This window comes from Heptranchias perlo, unplaced genomic scaffold (genome assembly GCF_035084215.1).
Source record: "Heptranchias perlo isolate sHepPer1 unplaced genomic scaffold, sHepPer1.hap1 HAP1_SCAFFOLD_522, whole genome shotgun sequence".
NCBI classification, from domain to species: Eukaryota; Metazoa; Chordata; class Chondrichthyes; order Hexanchiformes; family Hexanchidae; genus Heptranchias; species Heptranchias perlo.
Window position 1 is genome coordinate 14,576 of NW_027139540.1, and position 15,070 is coordinate 29,645.

Consider the following 15,070-nt stretch of genomic DNA (forward strand, 5'->3'; position numbering starts at 1 on the left):
CAGGGTTAGATACAGAGTAAAGCTCCCTCTACACTGTCCCGTCAAACACTCCCAGGGCAGGTACAGGGTTAGATACAGAGTAAAGCTCCCTCTACACTGTCCCATCAAACACTCCCAGGGCAGGCACAGGGTTAGATACAGAGTAAAGCTCCCTCTACACTGTCCCATCAAACACTCGCAGGGCAGGAGGGTCGGTAACCAGAGGGGGAGATGAGGAGAATTTTTTTTATGCAGTGGTGAGGTGAGGTTGAGGGATACGGGGAGAAGGACGGTCGGTGGGATTGAGGGATTGGAGAGTCGGTGGGTCGGTGGGATTTGGGGACTATGTGGAGGAGGTGGGTAGGTGGGATTGAGGGATACAGGGAGAAGGTGGGTAGGTGGGATTGAGGGATACAGGGAGAAGGTGGGTAGGTGGGATTGAGGGATACAGGGAGAAGGTGGGTAGGTGGGATTAAGGGATACGGGGAGAAGGTGGGTAGGTGGGATTGAGGGATACAGGGAGAAGGCGGGTAGGTGGGATTAAGGGATATAGGGAGAAGGTGGGTAGGTGGGATTGAGGGATATGGGGAGAAGGTGGGTAGGTGGGATTGAGGGATACAGGGAGAAGGTGGGTAGGTGGGATTGAGGGATGCAGGGAGAAGGTGGGTAGGTGGGATTGTGGGATACAGGGAGAAGGTGGGTAGGTGGGATTGAGGGATACAGGGAGAAGGTGGGTAGGTGGGGTTGAGGGATACGGGGAAAAGGTGGGTAGGTGGGGTTGAGGGATACAGGGAGAAGGTGGGTAGGTGGGATTGAGGGATATGGGGAGAAGGTGGGTAGGTGGGATTGAGGGATAGGGGGAGAAGGTGGGTAGGTGGGATTGAGGGATACAGGGAGAAGGTGGGTAGGTGGGATTGAGGGATACAGGGAGAAGGTGGGTAGGTGGGATTGAGGGATACAGGGAGAAGGTGGGTAGGTGGGATTGAGGGATACAGGGAGAAGGTGGATTGGAGGAATTTGGGGAATATGGGTAGAAGGTGGGTTGGTGGGATTGAGGGATACAGGGAGAAGGTGGGTAGGTGGGATTGAGGGATACAGGGAGAAGGTGGGTAGGTGGGATTGAGGGATACGGGGAAAAGGTGGGTAGGTGGGGTTGAGGGATACAGGGAGAAGGTGGGTAGGTGGGATTGAGGGATATGGGGAGAAGGTGGGTAGGTGGGATTGAGGGATACAGGGAGAAGGTGGGTAGGTGGGATTGTGGGATACAGGGAGAAGGTGGGTAGGTGGGATTGAGGGATACAGGGAGAAGGTGGGTAGGTGGGATTGAGGGATACAGGGAGAAGGTGGATTGGAGGAATTTGGGGAATATGGGTAGAAGGTGGGTTGGTGGGATTGAGGGATACAGGGAGAAGGTGGGTCGGTGGGATTGAGGGATACAGGGAGAAGGTGGGTAGGTGGGGTTGAGGGATACGGGGAAAAGGTGGGTAGGTGGGGTTGAGGGATACAGGGAGAAGGTGGGTAGGTGGGATTGAGGGATATGGGGAGAAGGTGGGTAGGTGGGATTGAGGGATATGGGGAGAAGGTGGGTAGGAGGGATTGAGGGATATGGGGAGAAGGTGGGTAGGAGGGATTGAGGGATATGGGGAGAGGTTGGGTAGGGGTGATTGAGGGATACAGGGAAAAGTTGGGTAGGTGGGATTGAGGGATATGGGGAGAAGGTGGGTAGGTGGGATTGAGGGATATGGGGAGAAGGTGGGTAGGAGGGATTGAGGGATATGGGGAGAAGGTGGGTAGGAGGGATTGAGGGATATGGGGAGAGGTTGGGTAGGGGTGATTGAGGGATATGGGGGGAAGATCGGGAGGTGGGATTGAGGGATATGGGGAGAAGGTGGGTAGGTGGGATTGAGGGATACAGGGAGAAGGTGGGTTGGAGGGATTGAGGGATACGGGGAGAAGGTGGGTTGGTGGGATTGAGGGATACGGGGAGAAGGTGGGTAGGTGGGATTGAGTGATATGGGGAGAAGGTGGGTTGGAGGGATTGAGGGATACAGGGAGAAGGTGGGTTGGAGGGATTGAGGGATACGGGGAGAAGGTGGGTAGGTGGGATTGAGGGATACGGGGAGAAGGTGGGTAGGTGGGATTGAGGGATACGGGGAGAAGGTGGGTAGGTGGGATTGAGGGATACGGGGAGAAGGTGGGTAGGTGGGATTGAGGGATACGGGGAGAAGGTGGGTAGGTGGGATTGAGGGATATGGGGAGAAGGTGGGTAGGAGGGATTGAGGGATACGGGGAGAAGGTGGGGAGGTGGGATTGAGGGATACGGGGAGAAGGTGGGTAGGTGGGATTGAGGGATACGGGGAGAAGGTGGGTAGGAGGGATTGAGGGATACGGGGAGAAGGTGGGTAGGTGGGATTGAGGGATATGGGGAGAAGGTGGGTAGGAGGGATTGAGGGATATGGGGAGAGGTTGGGTAGGTGGGATTGAGGGATATGGGGGGAAGATCGGGAGGTGGGGTTGAGGGATATGGGGGGAAGGAGGAGGTGGGATTGAGGGATATAGGGAAAAGTTGGGTCGGTGGGATTGAGGGATATGGGGGGAAGATCGGGAGGTGGGGTTGAGGGATATGGGGGGAAGGAGGAGGTGGGATTGAGGGATTGGAGAGTAGGTTTGATTTGGGGAATATGGTGGGTAGGTGGGATTGACGGATATGGGGGGAAGGTGGGTAGGTGGGATTGAGGGATGCGGTGAGACGGAGGGAGGGTGGGTGGATATAAAAGGGAAGGGTGCTCGTTTGTGGGGCTTAACGGCCTCAACTTCATGTCGAGGATTCTCATGATTTTTAAAAAATACCCGACTTCTCCGACCAATTAGACCCAACTGAGCAAGTCCGAGAAGGCGAAAGAAAATCTGGCAAAGAAGCAGAAGGAGCTGGAGGGGGAGGTGCAGGACCTGGGGGCACGGATCCAGGAGATGGAGAGGGCTGGAAGATCTGACCAGAGAGAACGGGCTCGGCTGGTGGACCAGACCAAGGTGAGATTGGGTTTCTGCAATATCTGCGCCTTTTAACGTCGTAAAACGTCTGCAGGGCTCTTCACAGGAGAGTAAATCAGACAGAAATTCAACACCGAGCCACACAGGGAGATATCAGGGACAGGTGACCAAAAGCTCGGTCAAAGAGGTAGGTTTTAAGGAGCGTCTTAAAGGAGGAGAGAGAGAGAGAGAGGCGGAGAGGTTTAGGGAGGGAATTCCAGAGCTCAGGGCCCAGGCAGCTGAAGGCACGGCCGCCAATGGTGGGAGCGATGGAAATCGGGGGGGGATGGACGAGAGGCCGGAATTGGAGGAGCGCAGAGATCTCGGAGGGTCGTAGGGGCTGGAGGAGGTCACAGAGATAGGTTGCAGTGTCAGCCCCTGGCTCGGTGGGTATCTCTCTCGCTCGCCTCCGAGTCAGAAGGTCGTGGGTTCGTGACCCCACTCCAGAGACTCGAGCCCCGTAATCCAGTGCAGTACTGAGGGAGCGCCGCACTGTCGGAGGGTCAGTACCGAGGGAGCGCCGCACTGTCGGAGGGTCGGTACTGAGGGAGCATCGCACTGTCGGAGGGTCGGTACTGAGGGAGCGCCGCACTGTCGGAGGGGCAGTACTGAGGGAGCGCCGCACTGTCGGAGGGGCAGCACTGAGGGAGCGCCGCGCTGTCGGAGGGTCAGTACTGAGGGAGCGCCGCACTGTCGGAGGGTCGGTACTGAGGGAGCGCCGCACTGTCGGAGGGGCAGTACTGAGGGAGCGCCGCACTGTCGGAGGGGCAGCACTGAGGGAGCGCCGCGCTGTCGGAGGGTCAGTACTGAGGGAGCGTCGCACTGTCGGAGGGTCGGTACTGAGGGAGCACCGCACTGTCGGAGGGGCAGTACTGAGGGAGCGCCGCACTGTCGGAGGGTCAGTACCGAGGGAGCGCCGCACTGTCGGAGGGTCGGTACCGAGGGAGCGCCGCACTGTCGGAGGGTCAGTACCGAGGGAGCGCCGCACTGTCGGAGGGGCAGTACTGAGGGAGCGCCGCACTGTCGGAGGGGCAGTACTGAGGGAGCGCCGCACTGTCGGAGGGGCAGTACTGAGGGAGCGCCGCACTGTCGGAGGGTCAGTACCGAGGGAGCGCCGCACTGTCGGAGGGTCGGTACCGAGGGAGCGCCGCACTGTCGGAGGGTCGGTACCGAGGGAGCGTCGCACTGTCGGAGGGTCGGTACTGAGGGAGCGCCGCACTGTCGGAGGGTCGGTACTGAGGGAGCGCCGCACTGTCGGAGGGGCGGCACTGAGGGAGCACCGCACTGTCGGAGGGGCAGCACTGAGGGAGCGCCGCGCTGTCGGAGGGTCAGTACTGAGGGAGCGCCGCACTGTCGGAGGGGCAGCACTGAGGGAGCGCCGCACTGTCGGAGGGGCAGCACTGAGGGAACGCCGCACTGTCGGAGGGTCAGTACTGAGGGAGCGCCGCACTGTCGGAGGGTCAGTACTGAGGGAGCGCCGCACTGTCGGAGGGTCATTACTGAGGGAGCGCCGCACTGTCGGAGGGTCAGTACTGAGGGAGCGCCGCACTGTCGGAGGGTCAGTACTGAGGGAGCTCTGCACTGTCGGAGGTGCCGTCTTTCGGATGAGACATTAAACCGAGGCCCCGTCTGCCCCTCTCAGGTGGATGTAAAAGATCCCACGGCCACTATTTCGAAGAAGAGCAGGCGGGGGGAGTTCTCCCCGGTGTCCTGGGGGCCGATATTTATCCCTCAACCAACATCACTTTTTAAAAAAAAACAGATTATCTAGGTCATTTATCACATCGCTGTTTGTGGGATCTTGCTGTGCGCAAATTGGCTGCCGCGTCTCCTACATTACAACAGTGACCGCACCTTTTATATTAAAAAAAAGACTGTGAGGCCCTTTGGGACGTCCCGAGCTGGTGAAAGGCACCAGATATAAAATGGGAGTTTGTTCATTCTTTCACAGAGGGATGTGAACACACATTTAATTGGAGGGGTTGCTGCAGCGGGAGCCGATGTCGGTCAGCGTGCGCGGGGCAGGGCGGGTGGGCGGGGGACGGTTGGTCAGCGGGGGACTCGGCGCCCCGTTTTTTTTTCGGGAGAGCGGGAGCGGGAGGGGGAGGGCAGTCGTCCGGCAAAACGCAAAGCTGCTCAGCGCTCTCCGAGTAACGGGCTTTTAATTTCAGTCCCTCGCGGAGGAGAGGCAGAGGGCGGCGACCGAGTGCCAGTCGCTGAGGAGGCAGCAGGCCGATTCCGCGGCCCGGATACGGGTCCTGGAGGACGACGTTGGTCAGGTCGGACGGAAGCTCCTGGAGAGAGAGGCCGCCCTCGACAGGTATGGCGCCCTCCCCCCGCGCCCCTCGGTTATCTCCCCCCCCCCGCCCCGCCCCCCCCCTCCTCTCCTGGAACAGCTGAATCCTCGGGATATGGGTTGCGCGGGCACCCAAGCCCCATTTTTTTTTTCATGCGGGAGCCCAACTATTTGGCCTTGGGGTGCGTCACAGCTGATTCTAACCACATTCTCATCCAACGGGGAGAGAGAGAGGGGCACGCACACACACGCGCGCGCGCGCACGCACGCACGCCCACGCGCGCACACCCACACACACACACACACACACACACACACACACACGCGCGCGCGCGCACACCCACACACACACCCCGCCATTCGTGACCTCAGGACGTCTGCAAGAGCCTCACAGCCAGTGAAGTACTTTTTGAAGTGTCGTCACTGTTGTAATGTCGGGAAACGCAGCAGCCGATTTGCGCACAGCGAGATCCCGCTGACAGCAATGTGGTAAATGACCCAGATAATTTTTTTTAGTGGTGTTGGTTGAGGGATAAATATCGGCCCCCAGGGCACCGGGGAGAGCTCTCCCCCCCCCCCCGCTCTTCTTCGAAATAGTGGCCGTGGGATCTTTTACGCCCACCTGAGAGGGGCAGACGGGGCCTCGGTTTAAGGTCTCGTCTGAAAGACGGCACCTCCGACAGTGCAGCGCTCCCTCAGTACTGACCCTCCGACAGTGCAGCGCTCCCTCAATACTGACCCTCCGACAGTGCGGCGCTCCCTCAGTACTGACCCTCCGACAGTGCGGCACTCCCTCAGTACCGCCCCTCCGAGAGTGCGGCGCTCCCTCAGTACCGCCCCTCCGACAGTGCGGCGCTCCCTCAGTACCGCCCCTCCGAGAGTGCGGCGCTCCCTCAGTACCGCCCCTCCGAGAGTGCGGCACTCCCTCAGTACGGCCCCTCTGACAGTGCGGCGCTCCCTCAGTACTGACCCTCCGACAGTGCGGCGCTCCCTCAGTACTGACCCTCCGACAGTGCAGCGCTCCCTCAGTACTGGCCCTCCGAGAGTGCGGCACTCCCTCAGTACGGCCCCTCTGACAGTGCGGCGCTCCCTCAGTACTGCCCCTCCGACAGTGCGGCGCTCCCTCAGTACTGACCCTCCGACAGTGCAGCGCTCCCTCAGTACTGACTCTCCGACAGTGCGGCGCTCCCTCAGTACCGCCCCTCCGACAGTGCGGCACTCCCTCAGTACCGCCCCTCCGACGGTGCAGCGCTTCCTCAGTACTGACCCTCCGACAGTGCAGCGCTCCCTCAGTACCGCCCCTCCGACAGCGCGGCGCTCCCTCAGTACCGCCCCTCCGACAGCGCGGCGCTCCCTCAGTACCGCCCCTCCGACAGCGCGGCGCTCCCTCAGTACCGACCCTCCGACAGCGCGGCGCTCCCTCAGTACCGACCCTCCGACAGCGTGGCGCTCCCTCAGTACCGACCCTCCGACAGTGCGGCGCTCCCTCAGTACCGACCCTCCGACAGTGCAGCAATGGACATCCCCCTGCAATGATTCAGCGTCCACGGGAGCAGTAATTGCACCATGTCCACACTCCGCCACGGTTAATAATCGGCCAAATCACCGGGACCAGCAGCTTTCCCATAAGTAGCGCGCTGCAGCCCTTTAACAGCTGCTGCTGCTGCACTCATCATTTTTTTTCGCACTGCGTGTTGCAGGACCTGCTTTCCTCCTGCCCGAATCCTCTTAAGATTAAGGGCGCTGCATAATCCCCCTCTCTTCTCCACCCCGAATCGCAACCTTCAGCAATTACCGGGGGGATGGGGTTGCGGGAGCAGGGAGGGTGTGGAACCAGGCAAAAGGAAGAGGGTGGGATTGGTCGGAGGGTTTAATACTGATCGGTGGGTTTATATTCCGCCTGCAGGGCTAGCGACCGAGTTAAGAAGCTGACGGTGCAGCTGGAGCAGATGAGCAAGCAAGTGCAAGAGGAGGCGGAGGAGAAGAAATTAATCCAGGTGCTGTGGACTCCCCTCCCTCGTCTCCCGGGGGGGTCGGGTGGGGAGAGAGGGGAAGGGAGAGGGTACTGCAACATCAGGGAGTAGGAGATGAGCAGCTCTCACCTCAATTATACCGCACGGAACGATCAAATATCAGACATTTCATGGCGGGATAGAATTTCACAGCACAGAAACAGGCCGTTCGGCCCGTCTGGTCCGTGCCGGCGTTTATGCTCCACACGAGCCTCCTCCCTCCCCTACTTCATCTCACCCTATCACCATCTCCTTCTGTTCCTTTCTCCCTCATGTGTTTATCCAGCGTCCCCCTTAAATCCATCTCCGCTATTCCCCTCGACCACTCCCTGTGGGAGCGAGTTCCACATTCTCACCACTCTCCGGGTAAAGAAGTTTCTCCTGAATTCCCGATTCGATTTATTGCTGACGATCTTATATTTATGGCCCCCTGGTTTTGGTCTCCCCCACAAGTGGAAACATCTTCTCTACGTCTACCCCATTGAACCCCTTACTTAATTTTAAAGACCTTCGTCAGGTCACCCCTCACCCTTCTCTTTTCCAGAGAGAAGAGTCCCAGTCTGTTCAGCCTTTCCTGATAGTTAATACAGCCCAGAATTACGATAATGGAAGCTACTGTACCCCCGGAGAGAGTGCTATCGCATACTGTACCCCCAGAGAGAGTGATATCACACACTGTACCCCCAGAGAGAGTGATATCACATTCTGTACCCCCAGAGAGAGTGATATCACACACTGTACCCCCAGAGAGAGTGATCTCGCACACTGTACCCCCAGAGAGAGTGATATCACATACTGTACCCCCAGAGAGAGTGATCTCGCACACTGTACCCCCAGAGAGAGTGATATCACATACTGTACCCCCAGAGAGAGTGATCTCGCACACTGTACCCCCAGAGAGAGTGATATCGCACACTGTACCCCTGGAGAGAGTGATATCACACACTGTACCCCCAGAGAGAGTGATATCACATTCTGTACCCCCAGAGAGAGTGATCTCGCACACTGTACCCCCAGAGAGAGTGATATCGCACACTGTACCCCCAGAGAGAGTGATATCGCACACTGTACACCCAGAGAGAGTGATATTACACACTGTACCCCCAGAGAGAGTGATCTCGCACACTGTACCCCCAGAGAGAGTGATATCACACACTGTACCCCCAGAGAGAGTGATATCACACACTGTACCCCCGGAGAGAGTGATATCACACACTGTACCCCCAGAGAGAGTGATCTCGCACACTGTACCCCCAGAGAGAGTGATATCACACACTGTACCCCCAGAGAGAGTGATATCACACACTGTACCCCCAGAGAGAGTGATATCACACACTGTACCCCCAGAGAGAGTGATATCACACACTGTACCCCCAGAGAGAGTGATCTCGCACACTGTACCCCCGGAGAGTGTGCGATATCAGTCCGGGGGTGAATTGTATTCCCTCTCCATCTTACACTTGCCCTCCCCCTGAAAGGTGTCAGCTCATCTGCCGGGAGCGCGCTCCCAACGGCCTTGGACTCGGGCCGGCGGGCGCCGGCCGGCTATTCGACTGCACGGTGCGTCGCAGCCGATCGCCGTCCTCGCCCGCGCGCAGGGGGAGGGGGACCCGTCGTTTTTTTTTTGCAGCGAGGCGTCATCGGTGAGTCGGGGGAAGGGTGCGTGGGACGCTGCGAGCTCTGTCTGGCGAGCTAATTCAGGGCTCTGGTTGGCCCCTCCTCCCCCACCCCCTCACTTTCAACACAGGCGCAGCTGGAGACGTCGAAACGGGAGAGCAGGGCCCTTCGAGGCGAGCAGGCGGAGAGGGACGGGCAGCTGGAGTCGCTGAAGGGAGAGGTCCAGAGACTGGGACAGAAGCTCGGGTCGGCGAGCAACGCCAAGGTGAGGGGGGGAAATGTTGTCGCAGCTTAAATAATCGGAAACGTTTTAATTTTATTTGTTGCTTCTCCCCACCCCCCCCCCCTCACCGTGTGGGAGTCGGCGGCTGGTTTAATGTCCCAGGCCACGCGATAATTCAAACTGGGGAAAACTCCCCAGCACAATCTTCCACTCGAGCGACTCCCTTTTATCTGTGCCTTTTTTTTTTAATTACCTGCAAGGGCTGCTGAAGCTCCGCAGTGCGGGAAGTGAGCCGGGGCTGCAGGGAGTCGGACGGAATTGGAGAATCTCTCAGCGCAGGAGAGAGGCCCTTCGGCCCGTCCCGCCTGTACCGGCTCTGTGAAGGAGCTGTCCCAATTAATTAGTCCCCTCCCCTCCCGCCCCTGCTCTTTCCCCCGTAGCCCTGCAGATGTATCCCCGTCAAATATTTATCCAATTCCCCTTTTGAAAGTTACGATTGAATCTGCTCCCACCGCCCTTTCAGGCAGCGCGTTCCAGATCGGAACAACTCGCTGCGTAAAAAAACATTCTCCCCCCTCTCTGGTTCTTTCCCCAATTATCTTAAACCTGTGTCCTCTGGTTACCGACCCTCCTGCCACTGGAAACGGTTTCTCCCCATCGTCTCGATCAAAACCCCCTCGTGATTTTGATCACCTCTATTAAATCTCCCCCTTAACCTTCTCTGCTCCAAGGAGAACAATCCCAGCTTCTCCAGTCTCTCCGCATAACTGAAGTCCCTCATCCCTGGTACCGTTCTGGTAAATCTCCTCCGCACCCTCTCCGAGGGCCCTGACCATCCTTCCTAAAGTGCGGTGCCCAGAATTGGACACGATGCTCCAGCTGAGGCCTGACCAGTGATTTATAAAGGTTTAGCATAACTTCCTTGCTTTTGCACTCTCTGCCTCTATTAATAAAGCCCAGGATCCTGTACGCAATTTTTTTTAAACAGCCTCGTCCGTTCAACTTGTCCCACCACCTTCAAAGATTTGTATACAGACACCCCCAGGTCTCTCTGTTCCCCCTTTAAAATTGTACCCCTCAGTTTATATCGCCTCTCCTCATTCGACCTACCAAAATGCATCACTTCACACTTCTCTGCGTTAAATTCCATCTGCCATGTGTCTGCCCATTTCACCAGTCTGTCTCTGTCCTCCTGAAATCTGTGACTAACCTCCACGTTGTTTACTACATTTCCGAGTTTCGTGTCATCTGCAAACTTTGAAATTATACCCTCTATACCCAAGTCCAGGTCATTAATATATATCAAAAAGAGCAGTGGTCCCAATACTGACCCCTGGGGAACATCACTGTAAACTTCCCTCCAGTCTGAAAAACAACCGTTCACCACTACTCTCATATACAGTGAGACTCCCTCTTTCAAAGGGGTCCCTGATGGTGAGACTCCCTCTTTCAAAGGGGTCCCTGATGGAGAGACTCCCTCTTTCAAAGGGGTCCCTGATGGAGAGACTCCCTCTTTAAAAGGGGTCCCTGTTGACGAGACTCCCTCTTTAAAAGGAGTCCCTGATGGTGAGACTCACTCTTTAAAAGGGGTCCCAGATGGTGAGACTCCCTCTTTTAAAGGGGTCCCTGATGGTGAGACTCCCTCTTTCAAAAGGGTCCCTGATGGTGAGACTCCCTCTTTAAAAGGGGTCCCTGATGGTGAGACTCCCTCTTTTAAAGGGGTCCCTGATGGTGAGACTCCCTCTTTCAAAAGGGTCCCTGATGGTGAGACTCCCTCTTTTAAAGGGGTCCCTGAAGGTGATACTCCTTCTTTTAAAGGGTCCCTGATGGTGAGACTCCCTCTTTTAAAGGGGTCCCTGAAGGTGAGACTCCCTCTTTTAAAGGGTCCCAGATGGAGAGACTCCCTCTTTAAAAGGGGTCCCTGATGGAGAGACTCCCTCGTTAAAAGGGGTCCCTGATGGAGAGACTCCCTCTTTAAAAGGGGTCCCTGATCGAGAGACTCCCTCTTTAAAAGGGGACCCAGATGGTGAGACTCCCTCTTTAAAAGGGGTCCCTGATGGTGAGACTCCCTCTTTAAAAGGGGTCCCTGATGGTGAGACTCCCTCTTTCAAAAGGGTCCCTGATGGAGAGACTCCCTCTTTCAAAAGGGTCCCTGATGGTGAGACTCCCTCTTTCAAAAGGGTCCCTGATGGTGAGACTCCCTCTTTAAAAGGGGTCCCTGATGGTGAGACTCCCTCTTTAAAAGGGGTCCCACTTGGTGAGACTCCCTCTTTAAAAGGGGTCCCAGATGGTGAGACTCCCTCTTTCAAAGGGGTCCTTGATGGTGAGACTCCCTCTTTAAAAGGGGTCCCTGATTATGTGGCACTTTATTCAGCACCTGTCCCCTCCCCTCCTCTAACCGTTCCTGATGTCTCCCCCCCCACACAGGCTCAGTACGACGCGGTCAGCGAGCAGCTACGACGAGCCCGCGACCAGCTCTCGTCCAGCCGCCAGGAAGCGTCGCAGTTGGGCCAGGAGCTGGCCGGAGCCTCCTCGGCCCGGGACAGGACCATGTCCGAGCTGCACCGGAGCCGCCTCCAGGCGGCCGGCCTGGAGGCCGAGCTGGCCGAGGTGACGGGGAGGTGGGAGGAGGCCAAGGGGCAGTGGCTGAGCGAGAGGAGCGTCCAGCTGCAGATCTCGGAGGTACGGTGCGGTGCGGTGTCTCGTTCGTTCTCCCCCCACCCCTTCGATGGGTTCACTCCCTCCCCCTGACTCACGCTGGATTACAAGGCGTCATCCGGTGCAGTCGCAAACTAAGTTAAATGGCCCATCCCACCCACACCTCTAGTCACACTTTTTTTGGTCACACTGAGGGAGCGCCGCACTGTCGGAGGGTCGGTACTGAGGGAGCGCCGCACTGTCGGAGGGTCAGTACTGAGGGAGCGCCGCACTGTCGGAGGGTCGGTACTGAGGGAGCCCCGCACTGTCGGAGGGGCAGTACTGAGGGAGCGCCGCGCTGTCGGAGGGTCAGTACTGAGGGAGCGCCGCACTGTCGGAGAGTCAGTACTGAGGGAGCGCCGCACTGTCGGAGGGTCAGTACTGAGGGAGCGCCGCGCTGTCGGAGGGTCGGTACTGAGGGAGCGCCGCGCTGTCGGAGGGTCGGTACTGAGGGAGCGCCGCGCTGTCGGAGGGTCGGTACTGAGGGAGCGCCGCGCTGTCGGAGGGTCGGTACTGAGGGAGCGCCGCGCTGTCGGAGGGTCGGTACTGAGGGAGCGCCGCGCTGTCGGAGGGTCGGTACTGAGGGAGCGCCGCACTGTCGGAGGGTCAGTACTGAGGGAGCGGCGCACTGTCGGAGGGTCGGTACTGAGGGAGCGCCGCGCTGTCGGAGGGTCGGTACTGAGGGAGCGCCGCGCTGTCGGAGGGTCGGTACTGAGGGAGCGCCGCGCTGTCGGAGGGTCGGTACTGAGGGAGCGCCGCGCTGTCTGAGGGTCGGTACTGAGGGAGCGCCGCACTGTCGGAGGGTCAGTACTGAGGGAGCGGCGCACTGTCGGAGGGTCAGTACTGAGGGAGCGCTGCACTCTCGGAGGGTCAGTACTAAGGGAGCGGCGCACTGTCGGAGGGTCAGTCCTGAGGGAGCGCTGCACTGTCGGAGGGTCGGTACTGAGGGAGCGCCGCACTGTCGGAGGTGCCGTCTTTAGTACGAGACATTAAACCAAGGCCCCCGTCTCTTCCCCCCCACCCCCCCGACAGGTGGAGAAGGAGAAGGTGTTGAAACTGAGCACGGAGCTGCTGAAGTGGAAGGCGGAGGCCCAGGAGGCTGAGTCGGAGGCCGAGGGGCTGAGACTGGAGCTGGGCAGGGAACGAGACTGCAGCCGGGTAAGGGCAGCAGCAACAACAATTTGCATTTATATAGCGCCTTTAACGTAGTAAAACATCCCCCGAGGCGCTTCACAGGAGCGTAAATCAGATAGAAATCAGACACCGAGCCACATAAGGAGATATCAGGGACAGGTGACCAAAAGCTTGGTCAAAGAGGTAGGTTTTAAGGAGCGTCTTAAAGGAGGAGAGAGAGAGGCGGAGAGGTTTAGGGAGGGAATTCCAGAGCTCGGGGCCCAGGCAGCTGAAGGCACGGCCGCCAATGGTGGGAGCGATGGAAATCGGGGGGATGCGCAAGAGGCCAGAATTGGAGGAGCGCAAAGATCTGGGAGGGTCGTAGGTGCTGGAGGAGGTTACAGAGATGGTGGAGGGTGGGGGCGAGGGCCATGGAGGGGATTTGACGTATATTGGCTTTTATTGCAAGGGGGGTTGGAGTCCAAGAGTAAGGAAGTCTTACTACAATTGTACAGGGGCTTTGGTGAGACCTCACCTGTAGCACTGTGTACAGTTTTGGTCTCCTTATCTAAGGAAGGATATACTCGCCTTAGAGGCGGTGCAACGAAGGTTCACTAGATTGATTCCTGGGATGAGAGGGTTGTCCTATGAGGAGAGGTTGAGTAGAATGGGCCGATACTCTCTGGAGTTTCGAAGAATGAGAGGTGATCTCATTGAAACATGTAAGATTCTGAGGGGGGGCTTGACAGGGTAGATGCTGAGAGGCTGTTTCCCCCTGGCTGGAGAGTCTGGAACCAGGGGGCATAGTCTCAGGGTAAGGGGTCGGCCGTTTAGGACTGAGATGAGGAGGAATTTCTTCACTCAGAGGGTTGTGAATCTTTGGAATTCTCCACCCCAGAGGGCTGTGGATGCTGAGTCGTTGAATATATTCAAGGCTGAGAGCGATGGATTTTTGGACTCGAGGGGGAATCGGAGGATCGGGCGGGAGAGTGGAGTTGAGGTCGAAGACCGGCCACGATCCGATTGAACGGCGGGGCGGGCTCGAGGGGCCGAGTGGCCTGCTCCCGCTCCCATCCCTTACGTTCTTACCTTCACGTGCTCCCTTCAGGTCCAGCTGTCTGAGATGCTGCGGGAACGGAAGGAGTTGAAATCCGCAGTGTGTGTCGTGCAGAAAGAGAACGAGCTTCTTCGGAGCGAGAACCGGGTACGTGGTCTTGGGGAGGAGGGGGGAGGGTCACTGTGGGTGGGGGTGGGGTGAGGAGGGTCACGATTCTATCACGGGGTCGGGGGGGGGGCGCGCGGGGAAGATTTGTCGAAAGTTGCCTGCGACTGGAGAGCATTTATTAAAGTTTTTCTTTCCCGCCCAAAACTTGCGGCTTTCGGTTTTTCTTTCACCTCCCGTGGGGACGTGGGTCAGCACCTGACGTTGGGCCACAGCGGGGGACAGGAAAGGCCCAGGCTGGATTCTCGGCCCGTGCCCAGTCGGGCTACGTCCCAGGCAGCCCCCTTAACGCCAGTTCCGCCACCACAGAGCAAATCCAGTCCTGAAAGGATCGCAGCGAGGCACTCCGACTGCCCCCAGGCCGAGCTGGCGGGAGCCCAACGGTCAGTTCCTGATCAGCGAGGGATTGGCGATTTGCTCCTGAAACTCGTGCCTGGTTTCGGCATCGGAAACCCCCCCCCCCGCCCCGGCTGGGGACAGGGTACAGCGCGCGGTGCAGAGGTATGCCAGGCCCTCACCCGGTTCGTCATCTTTCTCAGGAGATCCTGGAGTACGTTAAGCGACTGGAGCGGAAACTGGAGCAGGGAGCAGAGTTCAACAAGAGGGAGAACTCGAGCCACAGGGAGGCGGCGGCCGATTCAATCGGTGGGTTCAGGCGATTGGTTTTACTTTTAATCTCGTACCCGTCAAGCTGAGGCATGCGAGTGTCAGAGTAAAGCTCCCTCTGCACTGTCCCGTCAAACACTCCCAGGGTCAGGTACAGGGTTAGATACAGAGTAAAGCTCCCTCTACACTGTCCCATCAAACACTCCCAGGGTCAGGTACAGGGTTAGATACAGAGTAAAGCTCCCTCTGCACTGTCCCGTCAAACACTCCCAGGG

At 58.1% G+C, this 15,070-nt stretch overlaps 1 protein-coding gene across 1 annotated transcript in view; it reads left to right on the forward strand.

The window, feature by feature from the left end:
- LOC137314900 (calcium-binding and coiled-coil domain-containing protein 1-like) overlaps nt 1-15,070 on the forward strand; it is a gene marked incomplete at its 3' end in the record, with an annotated part of 157,230 nt that overhangs the window by 14,554 nt on the left and 127,606 nt on the right. The window contains exons 5-12 of the mRNA XM_067979921.1: nt 2,851-3,009; nt 5,181-5,329; nt 7,212-7,302; nt 9,065-9,199; nt 11,585-11,839; nt 12,887-13,012; nt 14,076-14,171; nt 14,729-14,834. Coding sequence (XP_067836022.1) covers nt 2,851-3,009; nt 5,181-5,329; nt 7,212-7,302; nt 9,065-9,199; nt 11,585-11,839; nt 12,887-13,012; nt 14,076-14,171; nt 14,729-14,834 — 1,117 coding nt within the window. The remainder of the gene's footprint in view (nt 1-2,850; nt 3,010-5,180; nt 5,330-7,211; nt 7,303-9,064; nt 9,200-11,584; nt 11,840-12,886; nt 13,013-14,075; nt 14,172-14,728; nt 14,835-15,070) is intronic.